Source organism: Anticarsia gemmatalis, chromosome 27 (genome assembly GCF_050436995.1).
Source record: "Anticarsia gemmatalis isolate Benzon Research Colony breed Stoneville strain chromosome 27, ilAntGemm2 primary, whole genome shotgun sequence".
In the NCBI taxonomy this organism is placed as follows: domain Eukaryota; kingdom Metazoa; phylum Arthropoda; class Insecta; order Lepidoptera; family Erebidae; genus Anticarsia; species Anticarsia gemmatalis.
Window position 1 is genome coordinate 1367819 of NC_134771.1, and position 17067 is coordinate 1384885.

General features: G+C 35.7%; 1 protein-coding gene across 1 annotated transcript in view; it reads right to left on the bottom strand.

Moving 5' to 3' along the window:
• Positions 1-261: 261 nt before the first annotated feature.
• The window catches only part of Pdk (pyruvate dehydrogenase kinase), a 70565-nt gene continuing 53759 nt past the window's right edge, over positions 262-17067 (bottom strand). Inside the window, exons 3-9 of the mRNA XM_076132030.1 lie at positions 10897-11046; positions 8966-9150; positions 8195-8389; positions 7568-7734; positions 6857-6971; positions 5878-5987; positions 262-5280 (exon numbers count right to left, since the gene is read on the bottom strand). Coding sequence (XP_075988145.1) covers positions 5104-5280; positions 5878-5987; positions 6857-6971; positions 7568-7734; positions 8195-8389; positions 8966-9150; positions 10897-11046 — 1099 coding nt within the window. The 3' untranslated portion in view covers positions 262-5103. The remainder of the gene's footprint in view (positions 5281-5877; positions 5988-6856; positions 6972-7567; positions 7735-8194; positions 8390-8965; positions 9151-10896; positions 11047-17067) is intronic.

Below are 17067 nucleotides of genomic sequence, written 5' to 3' on the forward strand. Positions count from 1 at the left end.
CTTACCATGAGGGTTAGTTTTCAACATTCTGCGGTTTTGGCTTTACGTCTAGACTGTGCATGATGCATGCAATTTCAGTACCATTGTTATTTCTTTAATCCTATTCAAGCCACTAACTATCCTCCCCTAAAGCATTTCTCGCCATATACTACTCGTAGTTCAGAAATTATTTAGACGTCAATGTCGCTACTTATTGCTTTGCTATTTACGACATTTTTAAAAAGTCAGGGCACAAAGGGCAGTTGAATAATTACACAGATACTATTTCATAAATGTTTATTTTTGTAAAAATTAAATATTTTTTTCATCACTAAATTAATTTCTACGCAATACTCACTATAATTAAATTACAATCGATTTGGAATAAACTTATCAACAAAGAGTAAAATGCAAACAATTATTAATTAATTTTAAACCGACAGGTACTTATCGTGTACATACATTAATATTAGGCATTAATGAAGGAAAAAATCCAAATATTTTTTATTGCGTAACAAATAATTTATTTACAAGGAAAATCACTATTTTCTTTACTTACATATCTAAAGGTTGTTATTCCATCGTCTGATAATTTTACTAAATCGTTCAATTCATACATTTTGACAAACAATGTAAATAGAGGCCCAGTTTCACGTTTATAGATAAGTATCTAAAGTGACAAATAACATAAGAAAAAACCTGTCAAAATTCCTCCTGTTAAGCTATCCAATGCCTATATTTAAGTGGTACAAATAATCTTTAAAATAAAAAGTTGGTATAAATAAATTTATCAGACGATGAAATTACCAGAAATAATAGTAATACGCAACCATAAACAATTTTCACAAGACATTTCTTTTTCAAAATGTCTTTCATAACTCATATACACGTAGAAAATTCCAAATTTTGTGCTGAAATGTAATAAATTAACAAACTACAGTGCATTTCTGTATAAAAATCACTATACAAATGTACTTCGTAAGAAATAATGTCATTTACAAACATCTAAAGTCGTTTACGCGAAAAAAAAGACTTAAAACCTAACATTAATTTTATTGCAGTTATTCGTTGATAATTAATATTGAAATTATATAAATATTGCAATATTTATTTAAATTACTGTATTGGGAATAAGATTTTTATAATATAGGTTAAATTAAAGTGCAAAAAGACAAAGAAATCTTTGCCATTGTATGTCAACTTTGCCATAACATAGCAACTTTGCCACAGCATATCAAGTTTGCCACAGCATTTCAACTTGGCCAAAACACGTCAACTTTGCAATGACGACACGTCAAATTTGTCACAGCATGTCACTTTGCCGTAACATGATAACTTTACCATAACATGACAAGTTTGCCACAGCATATCAAATTGGCCACAGCAAGTAAACTTTGCTATACTTTATAGCTGAAAACATGTAGTATTCATGTAACATTTTGGTCACGCATATGTACATATACAACTTGTCAAGTAAGATTCAATACATACTATTAAAAATCATCTTTACTTCCCAATACATATTTTATTTTACTTAGTTAACTCCGCCAGCGGATTTTAAACCTTACCAAATACACACCGAAAGCCTCAATATTTCATAAAATTCATATATTTCATGCAATATTTATATAATTTCAGTCAAACATTGTACTTGTTTGCGCTACCTGCGTGCTAAATCAATGTATTATGTACAGTGACGCGAATACACACTAAATATGCACTTTACAGTCATTATATCGTGTTATAACGCAGGTAACTGTGTTGTGGAGGTCCGATAGACAGTCGCTCCATGTAAAACACTGGTATTCTGTATCCGGTGAGACTGGAAGCCGACTACAACATAGTTGTAAGAAAGGCTAGACTGATGTACTGTCCAAATAGGGATTATTTTGCCCAATAAATAATATTAGCAACGTTTGTTAAACAGTAAATTACTTCAGTTTTCATGTAAAAGTATTTAAATTTAATATGTAAATAATTCCGGTACAAAAGTCGAGAAATCCAAACATATCGAGGTTTTTCGTTGCAAAGAAAATAAATTAAATAGTTACACAGTCAACTTGGGTAACTTTGAATCATTTGGGTAACATGGAACGTGAGAATTTGAACAAGTTTCGATTATTTTTTCGTATGAAACCAACACAATTGATAAAAGTTTGCAAAAGTAAAATGAATCTTTATATTTTACTTTTTATAATAATTCCCACGTTGTTACCCAAATGATTCAAAGTTACCCAAGTTCACTGTACAGTATATTATTAGCTATAATAAAGGGCAAAGTTAGCCTTTACGTCAAAAACGTTGTAAGGTACATATTTCAAGTGTTTCACAATATTAAGTATCAACTACACGTCTAATTCGTTATACATAGTAACATACAAAATTGTACGAGATCTCCACACACATACATTATCATACAACAAAAAGTTGATTGTTTTATTTACAAATACAAACAAAACATAATTATTTTGTTTTCCAAAATGAATATAAAATTAAAATGAAGTGAAAAACTCGAAGAAAAAAATCGAAAACTGTAGTTACAATGTCAAAAAGAAACAAGTAATCAATATAGACTTAAGACCTTTTTTTGTTAAACGTGTCACAATATTCTTTACAAATGTCATAGCATATTTAGTGATAAAAGGTCTTAAGTGACATAACACTGTTTTACTTCAGTTGAGAGTGTATTTTATAGCAATTTTCTATTGAAATTGTATAATATTTATAAATGAAACATCAATTTACAGTCACACTGTCTTAAACTATATAACTATGATATTTAAACCTAATTCTAAATATATAGAGTAGTTTAATATCTTCATCTTTACTTGCACTTTTTATTTTATTATTATGTTTCTAAATAAAATATTTAAAGTAAAAAACGAAACACTGTAAATATCGCTGAAACTCGAGAACCCGTAAGTTCCCTAGTGGAAGTCTCGGACCTTCGGCCATACAAGAAAAGTTATTTTAAACGACTTTCATGCACATAAACCTCTGCCTACACCTTCGGGTATAAAAAAAGGCGATCAGTGGGTTAAGCAACCTTGGCGCGGTCATTCCATAGATGGGTGGCCCCACAGTGGTATTTGAACTGAGCGTCTCCGTGCTTCGGAGGGCACGTCGGTCCCGGTTGCTATCAATAAGATAACAGTGGTTAAGCCATGTCAAAGGCCTTCGGGCGGCTTGAACAACTTTGACACTAGGTTGACCACTGAACATACGACAAACAAACAAAACAGCGTGATGTTATATACGCATGTATGCAATATTCCCGTTTATTATAATTCCGTTTTAAGTCACCAAAAACTGCATTTATGACATAAATGGTTGTCACTTTTATACGTCCGAAAAGAGCCTTTATATTTTCACAATAACGCACTGTTAATTAACTATTCATTTATTTAACTTTTAAAAGGTCGAAAAGGGCCTTTATATTTTCATAATAACGTATTTTTAATTAACTGTTTAAATATTTAGAAACATAATAATATGATAGTACAAATCAGTCGTTTAGCGAGCCCAATATAAACTATAAGCCAAGTATCACATTCGAACTAATATAAAACATAATTTACACCGTCTAAGTTACACTTAAAATGGCGGTTTTAGCCTTGTTAGTGCTTTTTGTATACAACGGTTATTAAACAGTAAAATACTTACATTTTTAAAAGTAAAAGTAGTTAATTTTCATTGTAAAGAAACTAACTTTGGAAGAAAAGTGTGGAATACAAACATAAAGTTTAAATTCCACACTTTTCATAGAAGTTTTCGTTATAAAGAAGATAAATTAAATAGTCACTATTACTTTTAATTGTAAATCTTTCAAGATTCAATAGTTAGTATGTTAATAGAAAACTTTATTATAATTAAATCTTTTATGCTTATTATAGTGTTTCCTCTAGGATAAATTGATGTTATATGAAAAAAACTGTTCAAGCATTTTACTGTTTAATCTACGTTGATGATAAGAAGGTTGAAATGTATTAGTAATATTTAACTGAAATTAAGTCACTTGTATGTTGGGAGTGAATTTATTGCCATAGGTATAAATCATTTTTGATTTATTTAAGTGTTAAACTGAAAAACAATCTAAATTGTCAACTTTGCTATTCATTCAGAACTTTGCCCTGAAAAAAGAAATAAATAAAATTGCGTTTTAACTAACTTTTAGATATGGGCTAAGTTCGCAAACTGTGACAAAGTTGTCAAATTAGATTTTACAAAAATGGGCCATAATTTAAATTACATTAAACTGCCACACCCACACTTGACTATAGTGGACTATGGTCAAAGACCTCATCCCAGTGGGACAGTATATTTAAAACATAACAACAATAATAGACAACACTACCTTTGCATTTTAAATTGTACTTGGCAACACTAACTCCCTTATTCCAACACTCTCGTTCGAAATTCAAATGAATTAAAAAAGCACTGGGTGTCTATGGCTATGGCCGACGCCATTGATATTTTAGTTAGATATATTTTAGATTTCTAGTTATTTTTTAGTAGTGTTTTAATATTGGTAGTATTGATGATATAATATTTTTAAGATTTTAAATTATAATAGGTAGTACTCGTAACCGGTGGTCCTGTAAGACAACATGTATGGATGTGAATGAGGCAAGAGAAGTTTGTAAGGATCGTACCAAGTGTTATTTTAATATTTTTTTTGGTATCTGCCTACCCCTATATGTAAAGGCGTGATATTATGTATTATGTAATGCGGCCGGTAGAACTTTGTCGATGTTCGGTTGAACACGGGGATGAGTTGGTCCGATTTGAAGAAAATCTTTCAGTGTTAGATAGCCCATTTATCAAGGAAGGCTATAGGCTATATATCATCACGCTACGGCCAATAGGAGAGGAGTACCAGTAAAAAATGTTACAAAAACGGGAAAAATTATGACCCATTTGATTGTGACGCAAGCAAAGTTGCGCGGGTTATAAGGTTTCTGAGGTACATTTAGCGGTAGTTTATCTATTCAATAGCGTTTAAACTCATATAAAAAACGCTATGAAAACCGACGGTATGTCTTTCGCCTTAGAATCTTCATCAATAAATATAACCAGTACTACCAACATCATGTACTAACCAATACTACCAACATGACACACTCACTATAGCGTATGAGAGGAGGAGAGAGGCGAGAGTTTCTCTCTGTTCTTCTTCTCTGAGGCGTTGGAGCCGGTGTTGAGGGAGCCGGACCAGTCGGCGAGCTGCGACTGCGGCCGATAGAACTTGGTTGATGTTCGGTTGAACACCGGGAGGAGTTCGTTCGCTTCGTCTGTTAACGCCTGTAAATACAGAAGGGTTAAATATTAGTAAATAACATTGATTTTAATTTAGTTGATTATATTATTAATGCGATTGTCATTTTAATGCTTTTCTCCAACTACTTGTCTAAAATTTAGTTGTATCTACATGTATAAACCTAGCAAAAATTAAAATCAACAAATATACTTATGTATATTACATGCATAAAATTGCGTCTGTTTCCTGTACAGGTAGGCAGAGACCAGAGAACGCCACTTAATATTATTCTTACAACATTCCCTTGTTTCATTTAACATTCATATATCTTTCATACAACTCTTTCATACAAATATATAGATTAAACATATACAGTGCTATTGAATATATATTTTTACTAGCTGACCCGGCAAATGTTTTTCTATATAAATAAAAAAAATGTATCAATATATAAGATTATTGGCAGTCCTGTGTTTTACCAAGTTTATATCAATACAATAAAATACTGAACTAGCCTGTTCAAATTATTCAATCTCCAAATGTTAGACAGTTAAAAATCCCTACTATAAAAACAAATGGCATACAAATGGCAGGGATTCAACAAATTTTGACTGAAAACCCATTACTAAAGAACAGTTTACCTTCAAGTATATGATGGCGTCTGTGCCGTACCCCTCGCAGGACATGAGCGTGAGGTCGCCGTGGAAGTAGCGCGCGTACAACCGCGAGATTGGCAAGCCGTAGCCGTAACCTGCAAACATACAAACATTAATACATTTTAGTATACACAGGACTGATGACTACCTCGGAGCGGTCAGTAGTATATCCGTGTGCTAACCACGTAGTCTCGGGTTCGATTCTTTTTACAAAATTATTAAGGAAAAGTATTACATAGCATGAGTACTTTGGAAGAACCCTTTATGAGTAAATTTAGTATCTTTTCTTTAACCCAGTCAACTATCCCATTTTTGCGAGATAACTATTGAACGAAGTGTATGGCAATGAGAAGTGTACAAAAGCATTTTTCTTAAGTTAACTTTTTGCGAATTTCTTATTCTACATCAATCTTAGATAATCATAACTTTTAAACAAGTTCTTCTACTGGTATAGCAACTTTGCTGTACTGTCAGCAACTTTGCTATACCAGTTACCCATACCCAAGTAATCATTTCATTACTTAGTGAAATTAGATTTTTTGGGGGTTCGATTGCCGGTTAACGTGCAACTTGTAGCGACACTGCTGACGCTGCATTGTGTAGTCAGGCGCACGCCTGCGATAGTCCGACGCGGCAGTCGTCTCCGCGCACTCATTTAGTTAGGACATATATTTAGTTATTAATATGTAGTAGTTTATTGTAATAGTCTGGTACCAGAAAATATATATATCATGTATAATGAAGTACGTTATTTATCGCCTCCACACAACTTTGTCAAAAATCTTTCATTTTATTTATACTTACTGTAAAAAAGTATGTTTCATTTAAAGTAGATTCCCTCTCATCATTATTTTCTTTCTCGTATATTAGAGTACGGAAATTAACACGAGCACGCATTCTTGAAATTGCGACTACAGCCAGTAGTTTTATATAATAAACGTACATAATATGTGAAAATACTTACCGGCTAAAGGAACAGTATGTGAGTCAGACTTGGAGGGCTGCGGCGCCGTGCTGTACATGTACTTGAACAGCAAGTCCGTCACGCTGCGGGGAATACCACCGCCGCGGTCTGACATCTGAAACGTGAGGGAAGAACGTTTAATAACTAATTAGTATAGTTTATTACTTCAAAAGTTAAAAAAAAAGTCCCCAACTCGCACTTGACCAGCGTGGTGGAACCTCTCATGGTTTTAAACCGGTCTTCTTCTCATCGTATGGTTAGTGGTCAACCTAGTGTCAAAGTAGTTCGTGACGTGAGACGTGGCTTAACGACTGTTACTGAGACGCCCAATTCAAATACCACTATGCGGTCACCTATCTATGGAATGACCGCGCCAAGGTTTGCTAAACCCACAGATCGTTTACCGACTGGTGAGCACTGGCTATGGGCCTATCCTGAGCAAGGCCGGGGCTGGCCGCTAGTTGATATATTAGGGTCGGGGAAAAAGTCTTTTCGCATTATAGTATATATGAACTTGTAATAAAATCTCTTTGGCCTCAACAATCACAAATAAGTACACGGTTCATTAGGTTCCTTTCAGTGAGCTCGTGAGGTACCCAAAAATCGAGCTTTTTGTGTAGAGAAAAGATTTTATTACAAGTTCATACATACTATAATGCGAAAAGACTTTTTCCCCGGCCTAATATGACAATATCTGAATTCCCCCTTTACCTTAACGGACACGTCCTCTCTCCCCCTGATGACGTTGACGGTGATGGGTGGGGGGCAGTCATCGTGGGTCTCCATGGTGGCGCGCATGGAGTTCTTGAACAGCTCGAACAGCATGTGGTATAAGTGAGACGGCACGTACACGATCGGCATTGGACGCTCGCTAGGCACTGGAACAAGAACATATTGAAGTTTATGGTATCGCAGATCTTTGTTATGTAATAGTTTACGGGAATAATTACGGTCTTACTTGTACCCTGATAACGCTTGATCATATAATGTTTCGGTATAGGTTACACTGGCTTATATAGAACTTTTAATAACAGCGCTATCTATGTGCGATATAGTGAACTCGCACACGAATCCTGAATCGCATCACTGATAATAATTAACATGATACAATTCCGTAAGAACATTGTAAATTGAGAAAAGCGCCAGCTGGCGGCAGGATATGGAACTAGCACGACAATCCTGAATCGCGACATCGGCAACTAACAGCATTGCAATATTGCAAGTCCGCTGTTGGATTTTAAACCATCTCGCTGGCTGGTATATCTTCTCCTAACGCTGGAATTATACAAAAAAAAAATATAGAAGAATGTTTTTACTTATTTTCTTTAATAAACCTACCTCCATGTTGTAAGAGTTGTAGGTCTGGCGAGGCCAGATAGTATCTATCACACAAGAACCTTGCGTTCTCGTAGGCGTCCCGCACGACGCCCACCACGTCACACGCGGGGTCGATGGAGCCGATGTGGCGGCCGCCGTTGTCGATGCCGTTCACCGCTGCCTGCCGGGCGCCGAGCTGCTCGCCGAATAGGAGCGCTGGAAAAGGAGGAGAGTTTATAGAATAATGTACTGGATCTACGCTTATCTTCCTTTTAAGGAGAAATAAATGAAATGTAGACAACATTGTAGACAACAAAAGTAAAATAAAACTATTTGACGGTAAAAAAGAGTGACCAGGAGTATCTTACCAGCTCTTCTCATTGGTTCTACCTTCGGAACTGGCGGTTAATTTACTTATGCTCAGTTTCTAAGGCACATTTAGCGGTAGTTTATGTATTCAATAGTATTTAAGCTAACATAAACATGGCATTTTTGTCAGTAGTGGCAGCATTAGACCTAAATGAGTAATTGAATGCAAGTACAACGGTAGTCCAATATCAAGATTAAAACGGACTAGACGGGCAGCTTAAAGAACATCGCTGCAATTCTTTTTAAAGCTTCGAGCAGAATCTTTGAAGAAATCAGAAAATTGTTAAATGTGGTGAATTTATTGATTCAATCTTTAAAGCTCATTTCTTGCTGTTCTTGCCACATTTTTCTTGTTTCTTAGATCTTCTCCCGACTAACAGTACCGCCAGTTTTTAATTGGGTAAATAAACGTTAAATACTCACTATGCTGATTAATCAACATCCTAATAGATATCCGGCTCATATAGAATCTGTCAAGGAAGTACTGTATGCTGTTCTCAGTGCCGGGGTCCACCTCGTGCGACTCCTTCAGCTCCAGGACCCCCTGCGCCATCGTCTGGACCACGTCCGCGTGGCGGTTGCGGATGTGGACTAGGCGCTCGCAGAACCTGGGGGGAGAGAAGAAAAAAATTGGTTAAGAATTATAAGCTGCTCCAGATTTTTCTCGGTATAATTCCCTAGTTGGATATTGGAATTTTATGTTTAACTAGCTGCCCCAGCGCACTTCGTACCGCCTAATACTCGATTCTTTTTTATTTGCAATTTTATTTTTATCTCAAATAAAAAAGGAATAAGCGAAATCGGTTCAGCTGTTCTCGAGGTTTGCGCTTAGCAACACATTTAGCGATTCATTTTTATATTATTGTTGTAGCATGCCAGTTGAAATTGTGTGCCTGGATATAGCAACAAGTTGGAAACGTATCGGCAACGGCTTTCTACAATCTCTCCAGCCACCTTTTTATGCAACATTTTCAATAATATCGTTCTCGCAGCCCAATTGACCGATAAACCAAAACGACGGGCCCTAGATCAGTCGTAAGACGAATAGCTTAACACGCTTTCAAAGATATAAGAGTCTATCTCCAATTTTCATACTACTTAGAAACAACTGCACTTGCACACTTTGCACCAACTCATGCTTCAAACCTTTAGTATGATAGTAGCATACATAAACACGTAAGCGAAGCACATAGAACGTCGGTATGCTTCAAACAATGTCTTTCAAATTCGGTATACCCCAAGGGAATTTAACAATGTCTTTCAAAGGCAAAGTGAAACATAGGTCGCGGCAGCAGTTCCCGAAATCCATACTAATATTATAAATGCGAAAGTAACTCTGTCTGTCTGTAACTCAATCACGCCTAAACTACTGAACCAATTTGCATGAAGTTTGGTATGGAGCTATTTTGATACCCGATAAAGGACATAGGCTACTTTTACCCCGGGAAGATGACGCATTCCCATGGGAAAATTTAGGTGGCGGACGAAGTCGCGGGTAGTAGCTAGTATGAATATATATAAACTCAGCAATGTCTTCAAATACGGTATGCTCTAAGATATTCAGCAATGTTTCAAAGGCAAAGTTAAACATAGGTCGTGCCGTTCCCGAAATATTAATAAAGACAGTTATTCCATAGCTGGCGTGTTGTCAAAACTGTAACACGTGGCGAATACGTGTACAATATATCAATATATGAACGAGTATTATGTTAGTGTTTTAAACATGGTGAAAAAAGATGGAACAATTTTGAAGAGTTTGTGTAGGAAACTATGATTGGAACTTTATGTCTCTCTTCTACCATTTTTTTTATAATTCTGCTTTTTCTTATTGTGTGTGATTTTTAGGAGAGCTCCAAAACAAATTTACTTATAAATACAAGAATCCACTATGCTCAAACAAAAAATATAAATTTGGATTCACAATAAATATAGTTCCATGTGGCAATTGAAACCAAGCCCTTTACCCATTGCTACCACCCTAACTGGTATTTACTACTACGCCCTGAACATCGTCAAAAAACATTTTTGTGGGGCTATCATCTATCACTAATATTTAAGTTTAATTTTAGCCACTCTGCCAGCCCACCACGCTGGCTAGTCCACCACGCGAGCCAGTCTGACCAGACTGGGCAAGAGTCTTAACATCTGTTCAAAAACGAATTAAATAACTCTCAGGCATGCAAGGTTTCGAAGTATTCTTCTTTCAGCAACAAATGTTTCAGCACTTTATTTCCAATAGCTTATGTGCTGCAAAAGTTGTAATCGAATGGCTCCTTAAGTTATTTTTACTGTTAGAACAAGCGTTTTTATTTCTAGACGTAAAACTAAAATATAGGTAACAACTTTTTACTCACGAACTCAAAACAGGTGGTTCAGGATCACTCTCCTCGAACTGTATGATCTCTTCAAAAGATCTCTCGTACCACTGGTTCACGAGGCCCACTGACGGCATCCGCAGCAGGTTCTCTGGCAACAGTGCTATCTCCTTCATTATGTTCGCTAGCCTGAAACAAGAAAGAGATGGAGTTAGTTTACTAAGTGACGTTTTGCTGAAGAGAGGTGATAATTTTGAAACCTTCGGTATATTCTATTCTTAAGATAGCAGTCGTTAAATCATGTTAAAAGACCTAAACAACTTAGAGACTAGATTGTTCACTGACAATATTTTAATAAATGCTTCCAAAACATCACGCCTGTTATAAATTCAAATTCAATTTCAAACCATTTATTGCTTACTAAGTAATATATACAAAAGGATCTTATATACCCAATATATATATATATACAGGGTGTCCCAAAACTCAACGATAATCCGAGACAGGATGAAAGGCAAAGTCATACCGGTTCTAGGAAAAATAAAAAAAAAATTCCATATCACTTAGTTCAGCAATAATAGACATTTTTCAAAAAAGTTAAAATTCCACACCCTTGGTCGCATTTTCAAGTCCTGTGATCACCAATGTCACAATTTCGCTGCGTTTTTTTTATTTCGTGATCTTTATTAAATATGCTATTAATCGTAAAACAAATTAATGCACAAAACATCGTTAATTTTCTAAAAAAAAGTTAAGTTTTAGTGAGTCATGGTTCACAAAAATATCGTTAGTTAACTTTGACGCTTCATATTAGAAAAAAAATGTACTACACTACCCTTGGCAAGTTATTTCAAAAGTTGGCGCATTTAATCAAGATTACAAAATGGTACAACACTTGCCACTTTTCTTGCCAATAAAAATGTTATTTTTATTTGAACGAAGCATGTCCTCACAGATGGATCGGACGCAGTGGTTGAATTTTATGGCCTCATCGCTCCCCCGATCTAAACCCAGAGATATTTTTGACTGGAAATGCATAAAAGAGAAAGTCTATTCGAAATAAATACAAAATCTATCAGATCTTCGCCAGAAAATTGACACAGCGTCAGAAGAAATAATACCAAGGAATTTTGCACAACTGGTGAAAAGGTCTTTTTTAAGGCGTTGCAGAGCCTGTATTCGTGCCAGAGGAAAGCAATTATTTTTAGTAAAGAGGTAATTGAGTTAGTCCATAACCAATATTTAATGTAATAAACATAATAGGTAATTAAAAAAAAATATTTAACGACCCATGGTTCTTATTTAATTTTTCTCCATAAAATAAAGTAATTCCGAATTGTTTTCCTCTAGCATGAATTCAGGCTCTATAAAATTCAACCACTGCGTCCGATCCATCTGTGAGGACATGCTTCGTTCAAATAAAAATAACATATTTATTGGCAAGAAAAGTGGCAAGTGTTGCACCATTTTGTAATCTTGATTAAATGCGCCAACTTTTGAAATAACTTGCCAAGGGTAGTGTACTACATTTTTTTTCTAATATGAAGCGTCAAAGTTAACTAACGATATTTTTGTGAACCATGACTCACTAAAACTTAACTTTTTTTAGAAAATTAACAATGTTTTGTGCATTAATTTGTTTTACGATTAATAGCATATTTAATAAAGATCACGAAATAAAAAAAAACGCAGCGAAATTGTGACATTGGTGATCACAGGACTTGAAAATGCGACCAAGGGTGTGGAATTTTAACTTTTTTGAAAAATGTCTATTATTGCTGAACTAAGTGATATGGATTTTTTTTATTATTTTTCCTAGAACCGGTATGACTTGGCCTTTCATCCTGTCTCGGATTATCGTTGAGTTTTGGGACACCCTGTATATATATATACTCAAAGGTAAGCAGGGGTATATGAAATACATCCACTGTTCGCTATTTACTAGTTAGTTCCATGTTATAGAGCGCGAGCCTATCACCAATCTTTGATGAAATATAGACAGAACTGTCAAGCTTACAATCAACAAAATTACTATATCACATGGTAAAGCCAGTGAAACAAAACTCCAGACTAATCTAGCATACAATGCATCATTATACACAAATAACTACCTAGTATTCAATCTATACTACTAATATTATAAATGCCAATGTTTGTATGTTTGTTACTCAATCACGCCTAAACTGCCGAACGAGATTTGATGAGACTTGGGAAAACCATTTTTTTTTCAACTTACTATTGTCCCATTGCTGCGCAATAGTTTCCCGATCATGGGTTTAGGCCTCGAGTCCATCACGCTGACCAAGTGTGTATTGGGGACTTGCATACCCTCAAAAGATTAGTTAAACAACTTTTAAGCAAGCTAAATTTCATCACGATGATTTCCTTTACAGTTAGAACAAGTGATCAATATTTTTAATACACATAACTTGGAAAAGTCATTGGTGTGTTGCCTCGGGTTCGAACCGTCGACCACCTGCGAAGAAGTGTCAACTAGCCTTAGCCCGTAGTTTTGTTCGAGACACAATATAACAATAGTCCACGTGGACGGAGTCGCGGGTAAGAGCTAGTAATAATTTATAGTATACCTAGACGCAAAACAATTACAGCATGACGTACACAATGTGTTAACATCCTGTATGTGGGAGGATGCATTAATAATTGTGTATCATAAATATTATTGTTGAATGCATCGTGTAGAATCGTTTCATGGAAAATGGTTGGCGTTGCTATGGTTACGGGTTAACCACTAAGTGAACAGGAGTACCTCGATTCTCTATCACTATCGACCACTGACAACCGGCTAACTATCGACATTTTGACATTTAGCATATGCTGCCAAAATGTTTCCTACGGCACCCGTCAGAGGCGCTGATCAAATTTTCATACAAAATTTCTCGATGATAGGTCGGTTGTCGGTAGTCGATAGTAGTAGAGAATCGAGCTACTGTTCTCGCCCTCTAGGCACAAATAAAGGTAACATTATCGAAGTTTCCATTGAATAAGATCCAAGAGATTTAAATTACTTTTAGTGAGACGCTCTTCTACCTAATTGCGTTTACAAGCCGGTAAACGATCAGTGTGTTAAGCCACCGTAGCCGAGACATTTCATAGTTAAAATAACGCCGTCGGTCCTGCGCCTGACCTCTCTCTGGTCGTGTCGGTTTAGCCGTCCCATCGAAGAGAGTAAAGGAATTGTGAGTGTACCTGTGTATCGTGCACACATTTGGACACTATAAACAAAGTCCTGCACAGTTGGCTGGTTATTACAAGTTCAGACATACTATAATGCGAAAAGACTTTTTCCCCGACCTAATATTATTATTATAGGATAGATGATTGATAACTCTTGATGCGAGTCGCACGGTATCACCAGATACGTCCAGCGAAATCGCTTAGCATCGTTTGACATGTCGCCGACATGTGTGAGGACATTAGTCTCCGTGTGTCTCTGTCTCTAGCTTTATCCTCACAATGTTTTCCTTCACAGACCTCAACAAATATTTACCTCATATACATGTACATATGTACTACATACGTGTATATAGTGGTACATAAACAAGTATAGTTACGTAAAGTTATCGTGTGATTACGGAGTCACAGTGACAACCTGCCCGACCTTGTGTACGCAAACAATGCGTCATGATGTTGTATTGTGACGAGCGGAGCGGGGAGCGAGAGCGATCTGGTATAAGAAGATTTTCGCTGACAATATGCGTATGGTGCTGAAAATAGTTTAAATGCTGAAACCATAGGTAACGAAGGAAGAATACTGCCAGTTTTAAAAGGATCATTCGGTGATTTCTTTCCACTATATCGGTTAAGTGTTTATAATAGAAAATCATATTCCTAACTTTAACTTTTTATAAAAATTTGATCTTTTAAAATATATTAATCTTAAATTACTAGCGACGGCTTTAAAAAAAACCTTAAACACTTTGAGTTCAATTAAAAACGTCTTCGAAACAAATCAATTATTAACCACAATTAAGGAGTAAAATATTCCGAGAGAGATTTAAAATTGACATTTATTTAAAAGAAAAGTCAATGTTTCTATCATAACTAACTTTAGATGAATTTTAAACCAACACAATAATAACTTATATAAAATCGCTACGCTCACCGCTATCGCTTATACACAGTATCATACACCTAATTTTTATTCATATCAAGGATATATCCGGCACATACTATCAACCCCTACTAAAGATAGGGGATCAGCAGAGATATCGATAAAAGATCAACCTTATAGATTTCGCAATGATAAACAAATTAGGTCAATAGAAGTTCAATAAAACCTTGAATCTAATCTAATTAGCGACCTTTTTGAAGGAATTCGTAAAAAAGATTGTATGATAGGAAGGTTAAGGAGTGTTAACGCAGACAAGTTTTGGATGGGTTACCCGGTAAAATATTTAAAGATGTTAAAACAGTATCACGATTCTCTACAGTCAGTACTGCCGAGCATCGAAAGTTTGACATTTAAAATGTACTGTCAAAATAGTTCCTACGACGCCCGTTAGAGGCGCTGATCAGATTTTAATACAAGATTTCTCGATAACTAGGCGGTTGTTGGTAGTCGATAGTAGTAGAGAATCGAGCTGCTGGTCAATATTAACTCGTAAATTGCCAAAAGTCATTTTTAAGCATATGAAAAACAAAAAAACCTCACACAATTTCAGTGACCCCTCAATCCTCTTTGCGACGTCAGACGTCCCTTCGAGAACATTCTACATCTTCACAAATGTTCTCGGGAAGTAACCTTGTACTTTGCGACCAGTAACACAGTAATAAAGGAGTGTTAACGCGGACAAGTTACGGATGGGTTACCCTGTTAAAATACTTAAAGATGTTACAAGAAAAGCTGATCAATATTAACTCGTAAATTGAAAAAAGAACAATTTTTTATGCGTATGAAAATTATCAAACCTTTAGTGGGGGGTGGGATTTGTCTAATGTTTTTTACAACTACCCGTCTGCCCGCTATTACGTCAGACGTCCCTTCGAGAACCTTCTACATCCTCACAAATGTTCTCGGGGAAGTAACCTTGTACTTTGCGACCAGTAACACAGTAGTGTCAGCGAGGGTCGTGCGGAAGTTACCGAGCACTGAACGTTGTCAATTGAGGTCGTTGACTTATGACACCAATATGTGTTGTATACGCTAATGACTAATTGCAGGTCCAATGTAAATACTAGCTTTCCGCCCGCGGCTTTGCCGCGTGGAATTTAGCCCCCTTGGGGGGAGAATTTTCAGAATTCCTCTCTTAGTGCTCCTCTACGTTTCCTAAGGAATCTTCATAGTAAATTTCAAGTTTCTACGCTTAGTAGCTTAGCGTAGCTGTATGTTGTTACTTGTACCGCATGCTTTGTAGCTATTAGATAGTGCGCTACGGGTTCAATTCCGACACAGAGAAAATACTGTATCCCACAAAGTGTCTCTAACATCATAAGCAAAACAAATATGAAGATATAATAATAAGCACTTGTTTTACAGAAAGGAACATCATAAGGGAACCTTGTACTCATCTATACTTACTATATACTATAATATTATAAAGCTGAAGAGTTTGTTTGTTTGTTTGTTTGTTTGAACGCGCTAATCTCAGGAACTACAGGTCCAATTTGAAAAAATCTTTAAGTGTTAGATAGCCCATTTATTGAGGAAGGTTATAGGCTATATATCATCACGCTACGACCAATAGGAGCAGAGTACCAGTGAAAAATGTTACAAAAACGGGGAAAATTATGATTCTCTTATGTGACGCAAGCCAAGTTGCGCGGGTCAGCTAGTCAGAGATATTTAACCAGTTTTTCTAAGAATGCTAGGTCCTAAACTAATTGTATCTCATTGCTGGGGAAAGATTTGTACCCAACAAGAGTCAGCAATAGACGACGATTATTAGCTTAAAATATTAACCTAATTTAATTCGAAACATCTGCGTACAAACTTCGCGATCATAGTAATGTTTCTTACAAACAAAATATTTTTACGAACTCGCATATAAGTAGATACAAAAACTACTGTATCGTGCTTGTCAACAAGTCTATTTTTATCACAGTTGTGTCAAGTTTTAGTCATTTAGCATCTGATAAGAATCTCAGTGTTTATGATACCGTGCGCAAACAATCAACGGAAACTTATGTAATTATACTATGTTTGATAGTGTTTCTCGATATTTCTAGGTAGATATACGTCTATTTTACGGA